Here is a 20,611-nt window from a genome sequence, read left to right on the forward strand (position 1 = left end):
AGTAGGAGAATAGAGGGGAAAACTATGATAAAAAATGAAGGTTAAGTCTTTATTGGAAGAAAATGCCCAGAGATTGGCACAGAAATTACTCAGGATTTAATTTTCCCAGTTTATTCTTCTCTGACAGCGCTTCCAGTGATTTCAGACATTACAACAATGATTAAAAACTCAATTGGCTAAAGTAAAAAATCACGTTAATAAAATGAAACCCAAGTTTAAATTTAAATAAAGAGATAATAGAAAAAATATGCTGAATTGTAATCTGCAAGTATAATTAAGTTGAAATTATTTAAACCAATATATTTACAAATGTCACAGAAAGAAAAGTGACCAAAACCATCTCAAGAATTACATACTGCTTAAATGTTGAGAAATGTGATTTTTAAATGTTACTTTAAGCTATAAAAAGTTAAATAAGTTTATAAATCTTTCATCAATAAGTAAATGACCAGATTTTTATTCTTAAAAATAAAACTGGGTTTGGGGATTACGATCAAAGTGTGTGTGTGAGTTCAAATCACCAATCTGCATGGTACGTTTGCCTGAATAATTTAACATTAAAAAATGAATATATGGCAAAAAGCATCTGTGTAAGTGATACAAAAGGTCAGTTTATTTTTTATTTTTTTAATGTTTTATTATTTATTTTTGAAAGAGAGAGAGGGAGAGAGAGAAAGGGGGGCGGAGGAGCAGAGAGAGAGGGAGACACAGGATCCAAAACAGGCTCCGGGCTCTGAGCTGTCAGCACAGAGCCCAACATGGGGCTCAAACCCACAAACCATGAGATCGTGACCTGAGCCAAAGTAGGACCCTTAACCGACTGAGCCACCCAGGCGCCCTTCAAAAGATCAGTTTAGAAAAGTTTTTTTTAACAGTACCATAATGATCACCATCTAGTGTGTGATTAAAGTCTGTAGTGTTTGTAACAATAATAATTCTTTGTTTTCCAACATCCACAAAGTAGACTTGGTCTACTCCCATGCTAAGTTTTCTCCTGTAATTAATATCTAAAAGTGGTTCCCAGAAAAGATAAAATTTCATATAACCACAAACTAATAAGCACTGGAAAACTAAGAACTTCTCTCTTGATTGTTTTAGAGGATTGCATAAAGTTATTTGTGGGGAACCTGAACAAATTTTATGTTAAACAACAACCAAAAAAAATCCACAGAGCAGATTAGCTTTCAGACTTGTTCTCTGAGGGGAAGATGTGGTGTGCTTGCATTGGCTTTGTCCCGGTGAAGCTGTCAGGTGCATTTAGCGTGTGAACAAATGGCAACCTGAAACGTGTACATGTACTTGGGGATTCTAACCCTCCCGTATTTAGTCACTGCTGCTTATAACATTTTCCACAGGGTTAAACAATCTCACAGGGATTTGCTTACTATTTACATTGAAATTTAAAAATTGTATTTCTATAATTTATATAATTAAATACATGACTTAGCAAAAGCAATTTTAATCTGGGTCTTTCATGAAGAGATACCTGTGCCCAGCAGGGCCTTCCTCACCCTGCATGCTAAGCTCTTGAGAGATGGGCCCCTCATACCATCTAGGCAATTCACATGTGCATGCTTTCTTCAGATTTTCAGGGAAGCTTACCTGATTCTTTGGGGCTACAATATGCCACACACAAGTGACTCCTGCCGGGTAATCACGGTCAGGCCAGTTGGGGGTTTTAAAAGAGCCAGAAGGTCTTTCAAGGCGTCCTCCACAATACTGATCCCCTAAAGTTATTAAGTATGAAAAAAAAATCCAAGTTTATATCCTGATATAGGTCATGGCAATGCAACTATAAGGAGATTGGGAATTTGGAAAATTGGTGATAGTACAGTAAATAAAGGCAATGACAGAAGCTCTTAAATTTTTTCTTAAGAAATGGTCTCCACATACATCTCCCTGCCCTCCACACACATGCTGAATGATCTCTGTTACTTGACATATCACATCAGCACAAGAGAACATAGGAGTAGAGTGAGAGCTATCGCTTCTTTTCTTTCTTTCATTTTTTTGGACAAGTAAAGACAAAATCTTTGGCCAAGAACTCATTCAGAAATCATGCAGGCTCAACAAATTACACAGATTTTAAGAACCCTCAAGGCAGAGGAATTTATTAATAGGATTAAAACCCAGGTGCATGGACAAAATTTGAATTAGTTGGCATATAAAACTCCCACTACCAGAAAACTTTATATGCTATACATCTTTAATATTTTTAGGAATAATTTTTGTTTGTAAAAATAATACGGGTTTATAAATTTTCAGCAATACAGAAAAGCATCAAAAAAATAAAAAATTACCCCAAATCCAACCACCTAAAACTAACCACAATTAATATTTGAGAAACATCATTTCAGACATCTTTATGCACATGGACTGATAAGTCAAGAGAAATAATTTTAGAAAGATATTTTAACACCAAGTTCTAAATTTAATTTTACTTGAATTTACCTAACAGAGAAAAACTGAATTCAAACTAAGGGAACTAATATACTTTAAATATTTCTTTGACACAGAAGATAATAATTCTTAAAAGGCATCTCTAAGAAAATGTGTTATAAAAATTGAGGTTGGATAATTTATAAAACTTTTACTCATGGAAAATTTCAAGCATAAACAAAGTAAACAGAATAACATAATGAGCTTCTATGTATCCATCACCCAATTTCAACAATTATTATCATTCTACTATTCTTTTCATTAATACTAATGTGCAATCCCCACCACCTGATGATGATGATGATGATGATGATGATTGACAGATTTCAGGGAGATAAATTCATGTACAATGAAATGCATAAATCTTAGCTGTACTAATTTGAAAAATTGATCTGCCCCTGAAAGCCAAACTACTAGGATGATATAGAATCTATTTCCTACCAAACTTCTGTATCCCTCCCCAGTCAGTCTGCTGCCTCTCCACACCACTTATCTGAAAAATTCCACCATAGTTTTACTCTGGACCTTCATATAAAAGGAATAGTGTATTGTGTATTCTTCTGTGTCTGGCTTCCCCTGCTTATAGGGAGAGGCATTCATGTTGCTGTGTGAGTTGGCAGTTTGTTTCTTCACTCCGCTGAGTAATATTCCAGCATATGGAAATACCTCAGTTTGTTTACCTCTTCTCCACTGATATTCATTTGGGTGTTTCCAGTTTGGGCTATTGTGAATGGACCTTCTGTGAACATTTTTGTAGAAATCTCTTTGTGGACATGCGTTTTCATTTTGCTCGCACAAATACCCAGGAGAGCAATTCCTAGTCCAAGAGTAGATGTAGATGTAGATGTTTAGCTTCAGAAGAAACTACTAAAAATTTTCCCCTAGAGGTTGCAGTATTTAAATCTTTTATTTGTTTTATTTTTTATTTTTCCCTGAGAGAGACGGAGTGTGACAGAGGGAGGGGCAGAGAGAGAGGGAGACACAGAATCCGAGGTAGGCTCCAGGCTATGAGCTGTCAGCACAGAGCCTATCGTGGGGCTCAAATGCAAGATCAGGTCGGATGCTTAACTGACTGAACCACCCAGGTGCCATGAAAATTTCTCTTTTTACTTAGATTTCTATAATTTTAATGTTCCTCAGTATGGCTTTTTTTTTCTTTTTTTTTTTTTTTTTTTTGTCCTGTTTGGGGTTTGTTGATCTTCTTGGCCCTATAAATTAATGTTCTTCACTAAATCTGGGTAGCTTCAAACCATTATTTCTTCAGACATTTTTCCTGCACTATTATCACTCTCTTCTGGGACACAAATTACACATTAGACCACTTGATATTGCCTCAATGGTCTCTGAGGCTTTTTACCTTTAATCTTTTTTTCTCCTGGTTCTTCAGACTAGGTCATTTCTATTCAAATCCACTGACTCTTCTACCATCCCCAATCTGCTCATGAGCCCACCAGGTAAATTTTTAAATTTCAGACTCTATCTTGCAGTTCTAGAATTACTTTTATTCTTTTTTATAGTTTAGCTTCTCTTCTGAAATTTTCAGTCTGTTACTTATTACACATGTATTTCCCTTTAAGTCCTTAGATTTTATGTCCTTAGACATATTTATAATAGCTACTTTAAAGTGCTTGTCTGCCAACTGTAACATCTGAGTTATCTTAGGATTGGTTTTTACTGACTGCTTTTTACTGGACTCTAGACACACTTTTCTGGTTTTATCAGATGACTAGATATCGGATATTATGAGATATTAGATATTAGAGATTCTAGATTCTGTTGTGTTTCTATGAAAAATGACTTTTGTTCTAGCACTTGCCTAGACTCAAGCTCAAAGTCGGTCTCCCTGGCAGCAGGCAACAGCTGTAATCTCTGTTCTCTTTCATGTTTCAGCTGATGCTTTTGTGCCAGGCCAACTGGATTCTCCTCTGCACATGTAGAGTTTGGCTGCAAGCCAAAGATTTAGGTAGATTTTATATGTATACTTTGTGCGTCAATTCCTCTGTAGCTTCCAGCCATGATTTCCTTCCAAACATTCTGGCTGCTCTGTCAGCCCCAGATTCTGTCCTCTGACCTCTCAGACCAGTAATGTTGCACGATAGCTCAAAGCATGAACAGATTAGGGAATGACTTCAAGCTAAAGGCTCCAAATTTAACAAATCTTGCCCACTGCAGTTATCTTTCTTTATACATATACAAATACTTACTTATTTTTGAGAGAGAGAGAGAGAGAGCAAGCGTGAGCAGGAGAGGGGCAGAGAGAGAGGGGGACAGAGGATCTGAAGTGGGCTCTGTGCCAACAGCAGAGGGCCTGATGTGGGGCTTAAACTCATGAACCATGAATTTATGACCTGAGCCAATGTCAGACCCTTAACTGACTGAGCCACTCAGGCGCCCCACTACAATGATCTTTTAAGGGTAGAGGTTTCTACCCTTGGGTGCTCATATGTACTGACATGAAAATTCCCCCACACATAGTTCTCAGTGAAAGAAAAAAAAAGCTGTGAAACACTATGAATGTATGGCCCCACTTACATTTTTAAGAAGCTATTGCAGAAGTACATATGTATAAGTGCATACACAAAGGTATGGGACCACCACCATGGCTCTAAGAGGGGACTATAAAGGAGTGAAGGGGTACGTATCTGTATCTGTATGTGCATATACATATGTAAGCTTCACATTTTTACTCCATAAGTTTCTGTATTTGAATTTTAATAAGAATCACATGGGCTTTAAGAAAAAGAGACTTTTTTGAATGGTTTCCTAGTGGTTTAGTGGCATTTACCAGCTATTTTTGAGAAGAACTGGTCTTAAATTTTAGATTAAAGGAGTGAACACATTTAAGGTGCCCAGAACACAGCCTAACACACAGTAAGCATCCAGTAACTGTGAGCCATCATTATTGCTGTTATTAGCATTATGTGGAAATGATACCTCTTTCATTTGGTTCGGCAGCAGAGAACATGGCCATGAAGCCATTCCCAGCTGTGTTGGCGTCAGAAATCATCTGCACCATCATCTTGTTACCACTGGACACAAGGGCTCCAGGCCGGAACGTGCCACAGAAGCGCCCAATACGCTGGCCATTGGCGTGACCGTTGTACACATCCACAAAGTCATAGCGGCACAGGTTGTCACTCTCAAGATCTATGAATCGGAAATTAAGAACTACTACTTTTCCCTCGGGAACCTGAAAAGAAAAAGACCAATTGGAAAACCATGTCATGAAAACAATACCTCAGGCCTTCACGTCTAGCCAATTACTAAAGTGAGCAGATGAAAGTATAATACTCAAGATGATGCTTTTCTTCCCTCAAATGTGAACTCAGCAAAGGTTTTCTACCATAACGAATTCCTAATAAAATATAAGTATTTACTCTCTTTTGGAAAATCCCACAATTCATTAGGGTACACAATCTTATGCCGAGGGAGTTTATCTCAACAAAGTTGCAAAATATTGGGCCAGTCTTATTAATTGATAAGTCATTGCTTACAAAGAATATCAGTCCTGATTGCACCTTAGCACACATTTGCATATTGTAAAACACCATGGCACCCAGAGGTATTGCTTGGCAAAGAAACTTACAAAATATCATTTTTCACAAATAATACAACAGGATAATCTCTATATGTAGAATCTCTCTATGAAGATCCAACTGAAGGGATTATTTGGCAATCATATACTTAATTTATACATAATTCAGTTTGGGTCCTGAAAAATCTAGATCAACTATTTACACTGAGTACACTAAGTAATTAACGAATCATCTCTTCTCAAGTCACTGAGTTTTTGTTTTCCACATGAAAACTTTATACACTAGGCAACCTTGAAACACAATGTACTAATAAAAAATATGAGTTTTCACTTTCTCATAAGACTTTCTTCACCATAATTTCTTCCATATAATTTTTATGATGCTTCCCTTCTTGTTTCCTGAACAGACAGAAAAAAATGGCTACAAAAGCATTTGGCAGGATTTTAAAAAAAATTTTTATTTATTTATTTTGAGTGAGAGAGAGCAGGCACTTGTGCACAAACGATCAGAGGAGGGACAGAGAGGGAAGGAGAGAGAGAGAATCCCAAGCAGGCTCCACACTGTCAGTGCAGAGGTCAACATGGGGCACGATCTCAAACTGTGAGATCATGATCTGAGCTGAAATCAAGAGTCAAATGCTTAACTGAGCCATCCAGACACCCTACATTTGGCAGGATCCTAACAAAATCCCCATTTCTTTTCTAGTTCACACCATCTTTTAACTTATTCATTCAAGTATTTGATCATAAAGTCTCAATCAGATTTGTTTTACCTTTTCAACTAGATGAGATCCCCCACTGAATGGCCTAAGAATTTCATTCTGTAAAATCTTACAGATGACAAAAGTCAGTGATTTAAGAGACAAAACAAACCCACAACCACCAACAGAGGTTGGTTTCTATTCATCTTAAATAATTATCTCATACTCAAGGGTCAATAGATGCTTTAAGATAAATATGGCTTTCCATGTTGGTGAGTTCAATGTCATAAATTCATTTTTCTGTGATAAGATGAAGTGTTTCAGTGCTATTTGCCTTTTGTATCAAACACATACACACCCCATGGTTAAAAACTGGAGTGCAGTAGTCTCAAGAGAATATTTTGGCTTTGTCATGGCTGTATTCTAATTGCTAGGAGCTTATCTTAAAAGGGTGAGTATTAGAAGCTCCAAAGCCACAGGCTATGAAGCTGATAACAGAAAATGCAATTTAATTTTGACACATTCTGAGATATCTCTTGTAGTATTTCTCTGGGCTTTTGTTGATGTTATTGTTGTATTGATCTTTTTTTGCAGACAATCTCTAGCCTATCATCAGAAAATTAGAAAAATATGATGCCACATCTGTAACCTTAAATATAAGCAATCTATCAATCACTGAAAATTTTTTGGTCAAGAAAACCATTTCTGAAGTAGATTAATTGAATGTGGATTGTCCTTGAATGAAGAGTGACTGTATGTGTAAATGTGTAGATAAACTGTGTGGATGGTAATTCAAAGCTATGAGTCTCTTCCACCCACAGAGTATAGCTATAAAAGAAGGGAAGAGGTGGAAGGATTGACCCTTGGAGCACTCTGATGTCATCACGACTTCCAGATAAGGTCAAACCGAGATAGAGACTGAGTTAGGAACCAGTCAGAAGGGTGTGGTACCCAGAAGCCAAGTGAAAAGAGTGTGTTCAAGGAGAAAGAACTAGCCAGCCGAGTCAGGTGTGGCTGCTGAGTCAAAGAGGATGAGGACTGAGAAATGGTCACTGGGTTTAGCAACTAGAGGTCACTGTAACTCTGACAAAGCTATTTTGGTGGAGCACCAGGGATAAAGCCTGATAAGAGAAGATCAAGAGAAAATGGGTGAGAAGAATTGGTGAAAATAAATAGGGACAAGCCTTTCAAGGAACTTTGCTGGAAAGATGATCAGAGTAATATGTGGGTACCTGGAAGGGGGTGTGGGGTCAAGGCAGGAGAGTTACAAGGGGCTATGTTAAGTCTCATCTGCATGCCAATGGGAATAACTCCACAGAGAGGGCAAAACTAAGCAGAGTAGGAGAGAGGGGCAGTTGCTGGGGAATTGTCCTTGGGTAGGCAAGGGAGGATTTGCTCTAAGGCACAGATTGGGGCGGTGGCCCTAGATGCACCTTTCTGCCTAGTAAGAAGAAGGGAGGCAGGTGCAGGTGGGGTTATAGGTGAGGCTGTGGGAGCAGATGAAATTTTTCTTCCGTGAAATAGAAAACAAGGTCATCAGCAGCAAACGTGGCTGTGAGAGGAGATACTGGGAGTCTGAGAACAGGGGAGAAGGTGTTTAAGTGGATCAAGGAAGGGCAGCAGGAGTGTCAGGAGTGCTGAGGGCCCATTTGAGGTAAATAAATTAGAAGTGAGGCCTGTGCTTCGGATTCTGTGTGTGTCTCTCTTGCTGCCCCTGCTCACACTCTCTCTCTCTCAAAAATAAACAAACATTGGGGAGCCTGGGTGGCTCAGTCGGTTGAGCAACTGACATCAGTTCAGGTGGTGATCTCACGGTTTGTGAGTTCGGGCCCCATGTCGGGCTCTGTGCTGACAGCTCAGAACTGGGAGCCTGCTTCAGATTCTGTGTCTCCCTCTCTCTCTGCCCCTCCCCTACTCTTGCTCTCTCTCTGTCTCAGAAATAAACATTAAAAAAAATTTTTTTAAATAAACAATTAAAAAATTTTTTTAAATAAACAAAAACCTAAAAAAAAAAAGTGAGTCCTCTCTTCATGGTTGTGTTTTCCCCCAGCTAAACACAGCCCCCTGGGTAGAGGTGCAGGGCAGGTGGAGAGTTGGATTTAAGCAGCAGGGTTGGGAGGCTGGAGGAGTGGGTGTAGTGTGCCAAGCAAGGACTGTGGAGGAAGAGAGGGTCCAGAGAGTTGAGGACGTAGGCAGAGGAGTGACCATAATGATGGCCCATGGAATCTAAGCTGGGTAAGGATAGAAATCATAAATCAATGAGGTGAGGACAGTTACAACATGGATTGTGGTGGAGACGAGGATAATGGAAGCGGGTGCCAGAGGAACAATGGAGGGTAAGCGCATTGGAGGAAAGAAGCTGTAAGACCCAACAGGATCCTCCATGTAGATACTGAAATTACTATAAATTGCAACCAGGAAAAGTGTTGAAGACAGGATCAGTGAGCCAGGGGCTAAAATTTATAAGAAATGAGAAAGATTGTCCCAGGGTCTTTCCGCAACAAGATGAGCAAACGGGGCAAAAGAGGGCAGGGTCTTGTTTCACTGGTAAGTTCTCAGTTCTTTGACACTGAGAAAGTTCTGTTGATTCCTTTCTGTGGTCAAGCTGGATACTCATTTCCAGTGGGATAAGTCAGCATATGGTCAGCAGTAGAAACAAGGTTACATCACTGAAATTTTGAACACATCTTGATCCCAATAACAAACCCTGGCAAAACCTCTTTTAAAGGAAGGATGCAGAGAGCTGTATCAGTTGAGGTCTACCATAACCAGAAACAAATGCCATCTTGCATTGAAGGCCAAAGAGCAATCTATTGTGAGGGAGACACATACTGCGGCAAACTCTCTCACCACAACAGCTGGTCTTCATTTTTATGAGAGTAATCCAAGATTATCTGATGCCCTGTGATGTGAACTTTGCTAAGAGTTCCTAGATGGTCATTCCAAAGGACTTTGTAAAGCATATTCTCCAAAGATGACCCCACCACTATAGTCTGTACTCCTGATTTTTGTTAAGAATATATATAGAGGGGCGCCTGGGTGGCGCAGTCGGTTAAGCGTCCGACTTCAGCCAGGTCACGATCTCGCGGTCCGTGAGTTCGAGCCCCGCGTCAGGCTCTGGGCTGATGGCTCGGAGCCTGGAGCCTGTTTCCGATTCTGTGTCTCCCTCTCTCTCTGCCCCTCCCCCGTTCATGCTCTCTCTCTGTCCCAAAAATAAATAAAAAAAACGTTGAAAAAAAAAAAAAAGAATATATATAGAGATACATATGTAGAGTAATACAACAAACACCTGGGTACCAGCCATCCAGAATTAATTATTGTTAACATTTTGTCAGCTTTTTTGAGAGAGAGAGAGAGAGCACATGTGCAAATGGGTGAGGGGCAGAGGAAGGAGAGGAAGAGAATCTTAAGCAGGCTCCACACCCAGTGCAGAGCCCGATGTGGGGCTCAATCTCATGACCCCGAGATCATGACCTGAGCAGAAATTAAGAATTGGACGCTTAACCAATTGAGCCACCCAGGCACCGCCTGTCAACACATTTTTAAAGTGTCCTTAAAAATTTTGAGATAAATGGGGCGCCTGGGTGGCTCAGTTAAATGTCTGACTACAGCTCAAGTCATGATCTCATGGTTCATGAGTTTGAGCCCCATATCAGGCTCCAGGCCGTGGAGCCTGCTTCGGATTCTGTGTCTCCCTCTCTCTCTCCCTCACAAAATGAATAAAACACTAACAATTTTTTTAAAAAATTTGTTTTCAGATAAAATGAGGTTTGTCATCCCCATCCCAGGCCTTATCTCCCCCTCCTTTCTCAGAAGTGACCACTGTCACAAATTTAGTGGGTTTCTTTCTGTGCCATTCAAATTACTATCAGGGGTGCCTGGGTGGCTCAGTCGGTTGAGCGGCTGACTTCGGCTCAGGTCATGATCTCACGGGTTCATCAGTGAAGAGCCTGCTTCAGATCCTGCGTCCTCCTCTCTCTCTCCCCTTCCCCTGTTCATGTTCGTTCTCTCTCTTCCTCTCCCCCACCCCCTCTCTCTCTCTCTCAAAAGTAAGTATTTTTAAAACATACCTCAAAGTACTTTTATGTAGGGGCACCTGGGTGGTTCAATTGGTTAAGTGCCTGACTCTTGATTTTGGTTCATTCAGATCATGATCTCATGGTTCAAGAGACAGAGCCTATGCTAGGCTCTGTGCTAACAGCAGGGAACCTGCTTGAGATTCTCTCTCTCTCCCTCTCTCTCTGCCCCTCCCCCACTTTTGCTCACTCTCAAAATAGATCAATAAACTTTAAAAAATAAGCCAAAATACTTTTATTTAAATGTATATGTATCCATGCAAAGTACACAGTTATTTTGTGTCTGTTTTAAAAATTAATGAAAATGGGATAATGCTGTACATATCATTCTCTAGCCTGGGCATCCTTGAGTTTTCTGGGTGAGGAAGAAGACAAAGGGGAGAAATAAAAACAAAAACAAAAACACAGACACCCTTCACAAACTATTCCTTTGGCCTAGAAGACTTTCCCACATCTGCCCTTCTCTCGCTCATGCTGAGGGTCTCATTTCGAGGTCTCCTCTTCTTGGAGGTACACACTCCCAGACTCCCAGCTCTTCCTCCCAAGATGGGCTCTGCCCAGTTAGCAGCCTGCCCTTCAGGTGCCTGAGCATGGGGTGGCTCAACCCACCTACTCCTTCACTGTCTGTTTTCCCTGGAAGATGGAGTTCAAGGAGGCAAGACTCCCTCCTGCCTTGGTCACTGCTGCATCCCAGCCTCTAGACAGTGCAGCGCGTGGCCTGAGCGGAGGGGCATCATGAATATTTGCTAAATGAATAAATCCATCAGGTGCTAAATGGAACACCAGCTTCTTTGCACAAACCTTGGACAAGGCACCTGCTTGGCGGCTCTGCCTCTTATGTCCTAATATCTCCTACCCCCACCAGCAGCAGCAGAGTTCCAGAAGGCTGCTTTCCTTTTAGGTCATTCTTTACAAAAAAAAAAGAAGATGCATATCTTTTGGGAAACCTTATATTTCAAATCTCCTGTAACGCTAACACTTAATGCAGAAACTCCATTAAGATGCTTTTTTGGTGGTGATGGAGACAAAGCTGCTGTTTTGTGAGATTATATTGACCAGAGGATTCATTATCTGCCTGTAGAAAAACAATTGTATATTCATGTTTTTCCCTGTCAACAGCTGAGTCCTGTGTGGGCCACAGCCTTGTGCTGCGACAATGACCTCAGCTCACCCTGCAGCCCCTGGGATGTCCTTACTGTCACAGGCAAATGTGCCAAGTCTCCTGATGCTCATGCCAGAGCTGCTTCCAGAGAATGAACAGGGGAACTATATTTTAAGCTGATGGTTTGCATTTTCAGGATACTATGAGCAAAACGCAAATATGAGGGCAGCTTCTTTTGTAAGGAGTAGATTTCTGTAGAAATGGTAACTCTTTTGTATCTGTAGCTTTTCTTCCAACACTTTATTTACTAATGTGAGCAAAAATCTGTTTCTGAAGCATGTCTGATTTTTTTTTTTAAAGCCATCATTTTAATCTTCTGAGATTTTCCTCTTCCAAAAACAGACCTTTGGGAAGCATGCTCTAAAATACAAGGCCACATTTTTATTTACACAAAGTTCAAGAGGCACAGCAGCTCAGTGTCATCTCACATACACCCCTAAATGTAATTCAAAGAAACTTATGTGCAAACTATGCACAAATATTTGGCTATATTCAAGAGGGGTATAAATCCGAATCTTAAAAAATCTTATTCACGGGGGCGCCTGGGTGGCTCAGTCAGTTAGGTATCCAACTTCAGCTCAAATCATGATCTTGCGGTCCGTGAGTTCAAGCCCCACAATGGGCTCTGTGCTGACAGCTCAGAGCCTGGAGCCTGCTTCGGATTCTGTGTCTCTCTCTACCTCTCACCAGCTCTCTCTCTCTCTCTCTCTCTCTCTCTCTCTCTCTCTCTCAAAAGTGAATAAACATTAAAAAAAAAATTTTTAAGATTTTTCGTATTCATGTATATTCTGTGTATATTTAAATACCCTGTATATATTTAAATATTTGAAGAGGGATTAATGGAAATAAGGTGATGTTTTGAACAATTGGTGGGGGAGAATTAGTAATTTCACACACACACACACAAAAACCCTTTATACTCTGTCTGGAATAAGGAAGGAAACCCCCAACTCAAGCCCAGACTACCAGCACTAGTGGACATTAGGTTATATACTCCTCTGCTGTAAACTAAAACTTTCCCACTGTGCTTGGAATAAAATCCTCACTCACCATCTATGGCCACACACTTAGCGTATATCACATGCCAGATATTTTCCTAAGCACTTGACACATTATTTCATTTAATCTTTTACAGCAACCCTATGAAGTTGACATTACTAGCCCATTTTGGAGGTTACAGGTGAGGAAACAGAGACGCGGAGAGGTTGCCCCTAACTATCTCTCTCTGACCTAATCTTTCCGTCTCATACAACAGTTTGGCAGTTCAAGGAACCCTCCAAACTAGTTTTCCACCTCAGAGTCTTTGACACAGGTTGGTCTCTCTGCTTGGCACACTCTCCTCCCTGATATTCATTATCTGCATCATCCTTTAGGTCTCAGCTCAAGACCTTTCCAGAGAGGTCTACACTGAGCCCTTCAGTTGCTTTAGATCATGTAGCTCACATAGCCATGTTATTTCTTTATAGATTATTTATCGTATGTTTCTCCATCAGAATGTAAGATCCAGGGATCAGAGCTTGTTGGTGGCTAGTCCAATGCCTGGCTATCAGAGGCGTTCAAAAAGTAGTTATTGAATAAATAACTGGGATCCTTATAATCTTAATTAAAAAAAAATTGTGCAAGTCACAACCCCTATTACTAGCACATACATGTACATAATAATGCAAACTCACAGGTACAAGGTAGGCAGCACTAGGGCCCCCATGAGAGGTTACAAACAGCTCAGAGTGGTTATGGTGACTTACTTAAAGCCACCCAGCGAATCAGTGGCAAAGCCCAGATCTGACTTCTACCCAACTGTGTTTTCCATGGCCTGTGGCAGAGACTGAAGAGATGCTCACCAATCTTGTTTCCTCCACGTGGGCACAGAGGAAGTCAGCACTTCCCAGCCTCTACTGCAGTTAGGTTGGAGCCGCTGACTGGGTCTTGGTCAATGGCATGTAGGTAGAAGTGATGTCCCCACCTCTAGGCCCAGCCATTGAATGTCTGGTGCAATCCTTCTAGAGTTCTCTTTTTGCTCTAAGGAGGGAATTCCACAGAGGAAACAGGAAGGTTCTAAGAGACAGCAGAGCCACAGAGGAGTTAATGCTCAAAGGAGAACTGCCCAGGACGGCCATCCAGCTGCACTGGTGTATGAAGTGAGTAAGAAATTAAACATTTGTTGGCTTAGGCCACTGAGATTTGGGGGGTTGTTGTTATTGCTTTGCACTTTGTGTTAATAACCCTGATTAATGAATGGATAGTGACAGTCACCTGTTGTCCTTACCCAGCAGTGCTGTGACAGGTGACTATGGCGACATCCTTGTTGTTTTTGCTGCATATAAGCTCTATATGAATTAACACTGTAATAGAGCCACCAAAGGAGTGGACAGTCTCAGGCTGTGTGAATAGCAGGGTGGCAATAGGCAATTTGGAGTAATAGCACAAGTGGTAAATACAGCATCACTGAGGTACATCTGCAATTTCAATGGCCCCTTTAAAAGTGTAACCAGTACCTCCACCACCACTACCATGATCCTTTGACTCCTTTATCTGCAGCTGGTCAGTTGGGGTAAGAAGGTGATCAGCAGCCATGAGTACTTCTTGAGCTGAGAAAAGAAACAGGATCTTTTAGCTGAGGACATGGCTCTGAAATGAACAAGAGGCTGGGCTTCAGATTATGCCTCTTTTGCAAATGCTGCCCAAGGGTGAGGAAGAAAATGTCAGAGGGGAGATCGGGGCTGCGGTGGGGCCATTTAGCACTGTGAAGTTTACTGAACTCAAGCCTGCCAAGAGAACACAGATGGGAAACACTTGAAGGAACAACAAAGCAGAATCCAGAGCAATGGGAACCCTGAGGTAGTTACAGCCAGGATGGGAAGACAAGCAATTATGCAAAGAGTTGTGGTTTAGGTTTTGGTTGGGGGAGGAGATAAAGTTTAAATGTAGAGTACAGTAACCCCCCTTGTCCATGGGGAATATGTTCCAAGACCCCCAGTGGATGCCTGAAACCTCAGATAGTACAGAAACTTATATACATGATGTTTTTTCTTCTACAGAAAACCCTATGATAAAGTTTAATGTACAAATTAGGCACACTAAGAGATTAACAACAAACATTAATAAGAAAATAGAACCATTATAACAATATACTGCAATACAAGTTATGTGAACGTGGTCTTTCTCTCTCAAAATATCTTATTGTATTGCATTCACCCATTTTCTTCCTATGATGATACGTAATGATAAAACGCCTACATGAGAGATGAAATGCAGTGAGTGATGCGAGCACTATGACACAGCGTTAGGTTGCTACCAACTGTTTCTGGGCCACTGACTGTGGGTAGCTGAAGCCGTGGAAAGCAAAACTGCAGATAAGGGGGCAATACTGTGTTCCCTTGCACAGATGTACATCTTCTAGTTTTCCTGTGGCTGATGTCACGGGGACCCTACCATGGATGTAAGTGATGACAAATCTTTTGAGCAAGTTATGCATTCATCATCAACTTTCTTGAAAACTAGAAGTTCACTATTTCATTTTCATTAAACATGTGCTCTTGAGCTGTTCGTTCCTGAAAAGGTTTACTACAAAATAAAAAAGCATCACCAAACAGTAAGATTTTAAAAAGCACTACCATACAATGAATATTTATAAAACAAAGAGCTATACATTTACACCAAGCAGTAAGTAACAAAACCACCGTAGCAAGAGCAGTCAGACTACTCCACAGCAAGACAGCTCAGCTTCCATTTCCCAGCATGTATTTCTTGTACAACAAGCCTATACTTCCCTTGTTGTCTACTGAATCAGCCAACTGGTAGCCTGGTAACTTCCGGTGTCTCCCTGGCCAGGGCACAAACCACAGCCCTGGTATCACGGGCTGACGGGAACAGCAGCATCAAATACTTGTCCCCTCTCCCACAAAGACAGGAAGGAGTAGCTGAACCTCGTGGCTAATACCAGAGCTACCTCATGTGATTAGTGTGCATCTGAAATGCCGTCCTTGGAAGGTGTTAGTTGTGTTGGGCAAAGACACAGTTGTCTTTCACGTTTAACCAGGTGTTGACGACAGAACACTGGGCATAGACTATGTGCATGACACATTTTTAATGATTATTTATTTTGAGAGAGACAGAGAGAGAGAGAGAGCAAGCACGAGTGGGGGAGGGACAGAGAGAGAGGGAGAGAGAATCCCAAGCAAGCTCTGTGCCGTCAGCACGGACGGACAGAGAGAGAGGGAGAGAGAGAATCCCAGGCAAGCTCCGCGCTGTCAGCACAGAGCCCCATGCAAGGCTCGATCCCATGAACTGTGAGCTCATGATCTGCGCCAACCAAGAGTAGGTTGCTTAAATGACTGAGCCACCCAGGCGCCCCATGTGCATGATACACTTTTAGACAAGACCACAGCAGAAGATGCAAATTCAAAGAGCTCTACCACACCCATCCTGGATGGTTTTAAAACAATGGAAAATCCAGGACAAATAGTAAATCGTGTGAGATGTCCTAAATGACAGGTATATATTGGAACTTCCCAGGACAAATGAGGACATAAGGCCACCCTGGCCTTAGGGCATGCAGGCCTCTCCACTGAAGTTTGTAGCTGCCCCACTACATCCCCAAAACTGTAGATTAACTAAATGAGTAGCTGCTGAATGAATAAAAGGATGGAATAAAGTCCAAAGTCCTGAAAATAATGGTGTGCAAGGCCCACCTGAGTCGGACATGCTGGTCTCCTCTTCCCCCCAGCTCTTCGTATCTTGGGTGAGAATCTCCCCATCCTCAAACACACCCAGTCCTTTTCCTTTCCCACTTCTATGAGATCACGTGTATATTCCCACCTGGAATCCTTTCTCCCCATCTCAGACTATCAACCACCACCCCAATTTCAAAGTCTTGGCCATATTACCTTCTCTAGGATCCCACCTCCCTCCCTCAACCAGTGTCCAGACTCGGTGGGGCGGGGGGGGGGGGGGGGGGGGGGCGTTATCTTTCCTCTTTCATCTCTCAGAACCCACTATTCTACTGTTCTCTCCTTGCTTTTGGTGGCCCCCTTAGCATACACAGGGCCCAAAGGGCCTCCCAGGGTCTGTGGCGTTTCCCCTGTCTTGCAGTGAATGTGAAGCTTTCACAGGGTAGAATTGTTCCACTCTGATTTACGTGTCTGACTAACTGAACCTACATGCATTCCTGGGCCAGGCATCAAAAAAGTGCAAAAGTAAGGATGGAGATGGGGGAAAAAAGTCTTCTACCTTCATTTCACATATGTTAGATCTGTGATTAGTTTGGAGATTTCCTATGTCATTTGATCATTTCTTCTGCAAATCATCAAATAGTCATTAAATATCAGCTGCTGGCACAGCAACGTATATGCAGCTAGGATAAAACATAAACTCCAAAAGTCCATGTGACCTAAAACCTGGCAGTGGGTGCCTCTCTGGGGCAAGCTGAGGCTCCACTAAGACACGTGAGACACGGCACCAAAAGTTTGTAAAAACGCCCATCCCAAGTGGTCTGCTTTGTTATAATCTCCCAATTAGTGTACACAGGATTATAAGTTTTTATTTTATTTAATTCATTTATTAAATGTTTATTTTTGAGAGAGCGAGCACATGCGCAGTGAAGGGGCAGAGAGAGGGAGACAGGTTCTGAAGCCGATCTAAGCTGTCAGCACAGAGCCCTTATGTGGGGCTCGAGCTCCTTAACCACGAGATCATGACCTGAGCCAAAGTCAAACGCTTAACCAACTGAGCCACCCAGGCCCCCTATAATTTTTTTATAAGTAAGGATATCTATTCCTTTTTTTTCTTAGTGTGTTTTGTGACAGAACATTGCAGATAAGTCACAGAAATTAAATCTTGCCAATTTCTTCACACTTTCAAAAAATGGAACAAAGGACTGGAGTCATGTTAGGATATTCTTTCAGTTTTCTAGGAGTTGTCAACATGAGTTGACCCAGAAGAAAATAAACATGATTGGTGAAGAATCTTGAAGAAAAAGCAGCCCTTCCCTAAGCCCCTGGGACACACTGGCTTAAGGATAACAGACATAAAAGCCAAGGGGTACCTCTGTTAGCTAGGGGCCTTTTTGTCAGACAGCACCCTTGTTTTCTTCCTAATGACACGACTATGACTTTTTTGGAAAGCTTTTAGAGGCTGGAACTGATTTCTATGCAATGCCCAAAGGAAACCTCTAAAATGATATTTTTAGGAAAATACTTTTATAATCTGTCAGTTGTTTCTGAGAAATCTGTAATGGATCAGGAACACGAAATTAAACTATTTTACTAGGAATGAAACAGAAAGCCCTTCCCTTCTGGGATGAGAAGAATCATAGTAAGTTAATAAACACATTTAAAACAGAATACGTGCAAATGTGAGCAGCCAGGGTTGTCCTGAATGAGCAAGAAACAGAGTTTACATAGTAGCATTAGGCTGCTACAAGAGAGAACTAAAATTGTTTTTAAACCCAATTCTTACAATAAAAAAAAAATCATGTCTATAGTTTATAATCTAAAATAGCACTATAAGATTCTAAAAAAAAATGAGCGCTCGCCCCCTCTTCCCATCCCTGATTCCCACTTCTCAGAGGCAACCATTTTAACTCAACTGTTTTGTTCGGCATCTATCTCCTTGCTTAATAAAAGTTTGTGCTATTTCTTGATTTATCCTTTTTAAACTTTATCTCTTTGCTGCCTATTATTTCCCTGATGTGCCCGTCAAAATCTGATTAAATCAAGTCAGGATTTCCATTACTATGACTACATAAAATTATTCACTACTGGACTAATTGTACAATTCTTTGTTTTTCCTAAGGCTAATAGTTGCTTTGTTCTTTGAGTTTCCTTAGTTTTCTCTGTAGCTCTCTCTAAAACCCCTCTTGACAATGGCCAGGCACTGGTATCTTGTCACTTCCATTTTCTTCCTGGAAACATCCATCCTAGAGCCCTCCACCCTCCTGCCCTCTCTCTGTCCAGTCTTCACTGGCCTCTCACAAGGCCTGTTGCACAGCTAGGAGGCCAGGACTTGGCTTCGTCCAACTCAGGAAATCCCCACAGGGCTCCTAAATCTTTTTTCTTGGTTGCTTTATTCCCTCATTTTGTTGGAGCTCATCCTCTTATAGTTTTCTTACAAAGGGTCAACACTGAGAAAAAGTTTAAGATCTTGCGTTTCTAAAAACACCTTTATTCTGTGCTTACATCTATCCACCAGTTTGGTAGGGTTTGGAATTGTCGCTTTAAAACAAGTTTCATCAGATTAAAAAAAAATTTTTTTTAATGTTTATTTTATTGCGTGCGCAGGGGAGAGGCAGAGAGAGAGGGAGACAGAATCTCAAGCAGGTTCCATGCCATCAGCACAGAGCCAGATGTGGGGCTCAAACCCACGACTGTGAGATTATGACCTGAGCTGAAACCAAGAGTCAGACTCTTAACCGACTAACCTACCCAGGCACCCGTTTCATCAGAATTTTTAGGACATCATTCCACTGCCTTCTAGTTTCTAATAGGCTGATGTTGTTCTTTTCCCTTTCTATGTGATTTTCCCCTCCTCTAGAAGCTTGTAGGATCTTCTCATCTAAGTTGAACAAAAATGTGCCTTGGTGTTTGTCTTTTTCCATTCACTGTGCTGAGTAGTATCTCTTTATTCCCTCCCCTTCATATTCTCCATTCTTTTCCCCTAGAACTCTCATCAGTCAGATGGGGCTTCCTGAATAGATCCTCTCATTTTCTTATCTTTCCTCTCCAATAGTTCATCTCCCCTCCTTTTGTTCTCTTTTCTGAGGTATCTTCTTCAAGTTTATCAATGTTTTCCATTTCCACTTATTATTTTCCAACTGTGTTTTTATCTTATTTTCTTTCTTTTTCTTTTTTTCTTGGCATTGTTTTATTTTTACACACACAATACCTCTTCTGATCTAAGGATAATCATCATTTTAAAATTTTCTTCTGCCCTGTGTTTTGTCTCTGTTTCCTTATTTTTGTTTGTATGTTTGTTTTTCGTGTTTGGGGCTCCACCCTTTCATGTTAGAGGCTTTCCACAAAGGTCCAGCAACCCCTGACTATCTATTCATATTCAGAGCTGAAGTGAGGCTGACTGGAAGCTCTATGGCAGGGCTTGTCCCCATAATGTGACTGGGGACAGGCTGGCTTTTTCACTGGGTCTCCCAAATTATCTGGAGGTCCTATCTGAAGGGCTCTTTGTTTTCTCTAAAATCTTTCAATGTCTTCCCTGAGGGTTAAAACCTTGCTGCTGTTTTCTTGGGAGGAGCAGGGACAAAGGTGGTTGGGAGGGCCTCACCATTCAGTGTGTAGACATAATTTCATTAACCAGTTTTCACTGCCATACCTCGGCCTGGCCCTATCTGCCGGCTTTGCAGTTAGTTACAAGTCCAGAGCCCCTCTGGTTCTCAGAGAACAAGCCCTGCTGTGATGGGAAAGGAGACTGCCCTCTTACTGCTTGGAGCAAAGGAGGGAACCTTGAAGGCTAATTGCTCTTAAAAGGTTTTCAAATATAACTCCAACCACCCCTGCTCTGGGGCCTTCCAAGAAATGCGGGGCCTCCAATTCCTGAGCCTTGCAGGGATTGTGGGGCACAGATGAGCTTGCTTCTCTTGGGTACCGCCCCTCCCCTCTGGCAGATACATTGACTTTCCCCTCTTCTCTCCTCTGCCAATCCAGTTACCACTGACCATCTGCTTTTTTATCTTCCAAAATTTTATTGG

General features: G+C 41.3%; 1 protein-coding gene across 1 annotated transcript in view; it reads right to left on the reverse strand.

Annotated features, from left to right (window-relative positions):
- Positions 1-20,611, reverse strand: part of PCOLCE2 (procollagen C-endopeptidase enhancer 2) — a 61,464-nt gene that overhangs the window by 17,559 nt on the left and 23,294 nt on the right. The window contains exons 3-4 of the mRNA XM_058730121.1: positions 5,374-5,629; positions 1,603-1,727 (exon numbers count right to left, since the gene is read on the reverse strand). Coding sequence (XP_058586104.1) covers positions 1,603-1,727; positions 5,374-5,629 — 381 coding nt within the window. The remainder of the gene's footprint in view (positions 1-1,602; positions 1,728-5,373; positions 5,630-20,611) is intronic.

The sequence above is a fragment of the Neofelis nebulosa genome, chromosome 5 (genome assembly GCF_028018385.1).
Source record: "Neofelis nebulosa isolate mNeoNeb1 chromosome 5, mNeoNeb1.pri, whole genome shotgun sequence".
In the NCBI taxonomy this organism is placed as follows: domain Eukaryota; kingdom Metazoa; phylum Chordata; class Mammalia; order Carnivora; family Felidae; genus Neofelis; species Neofelis nebulosa.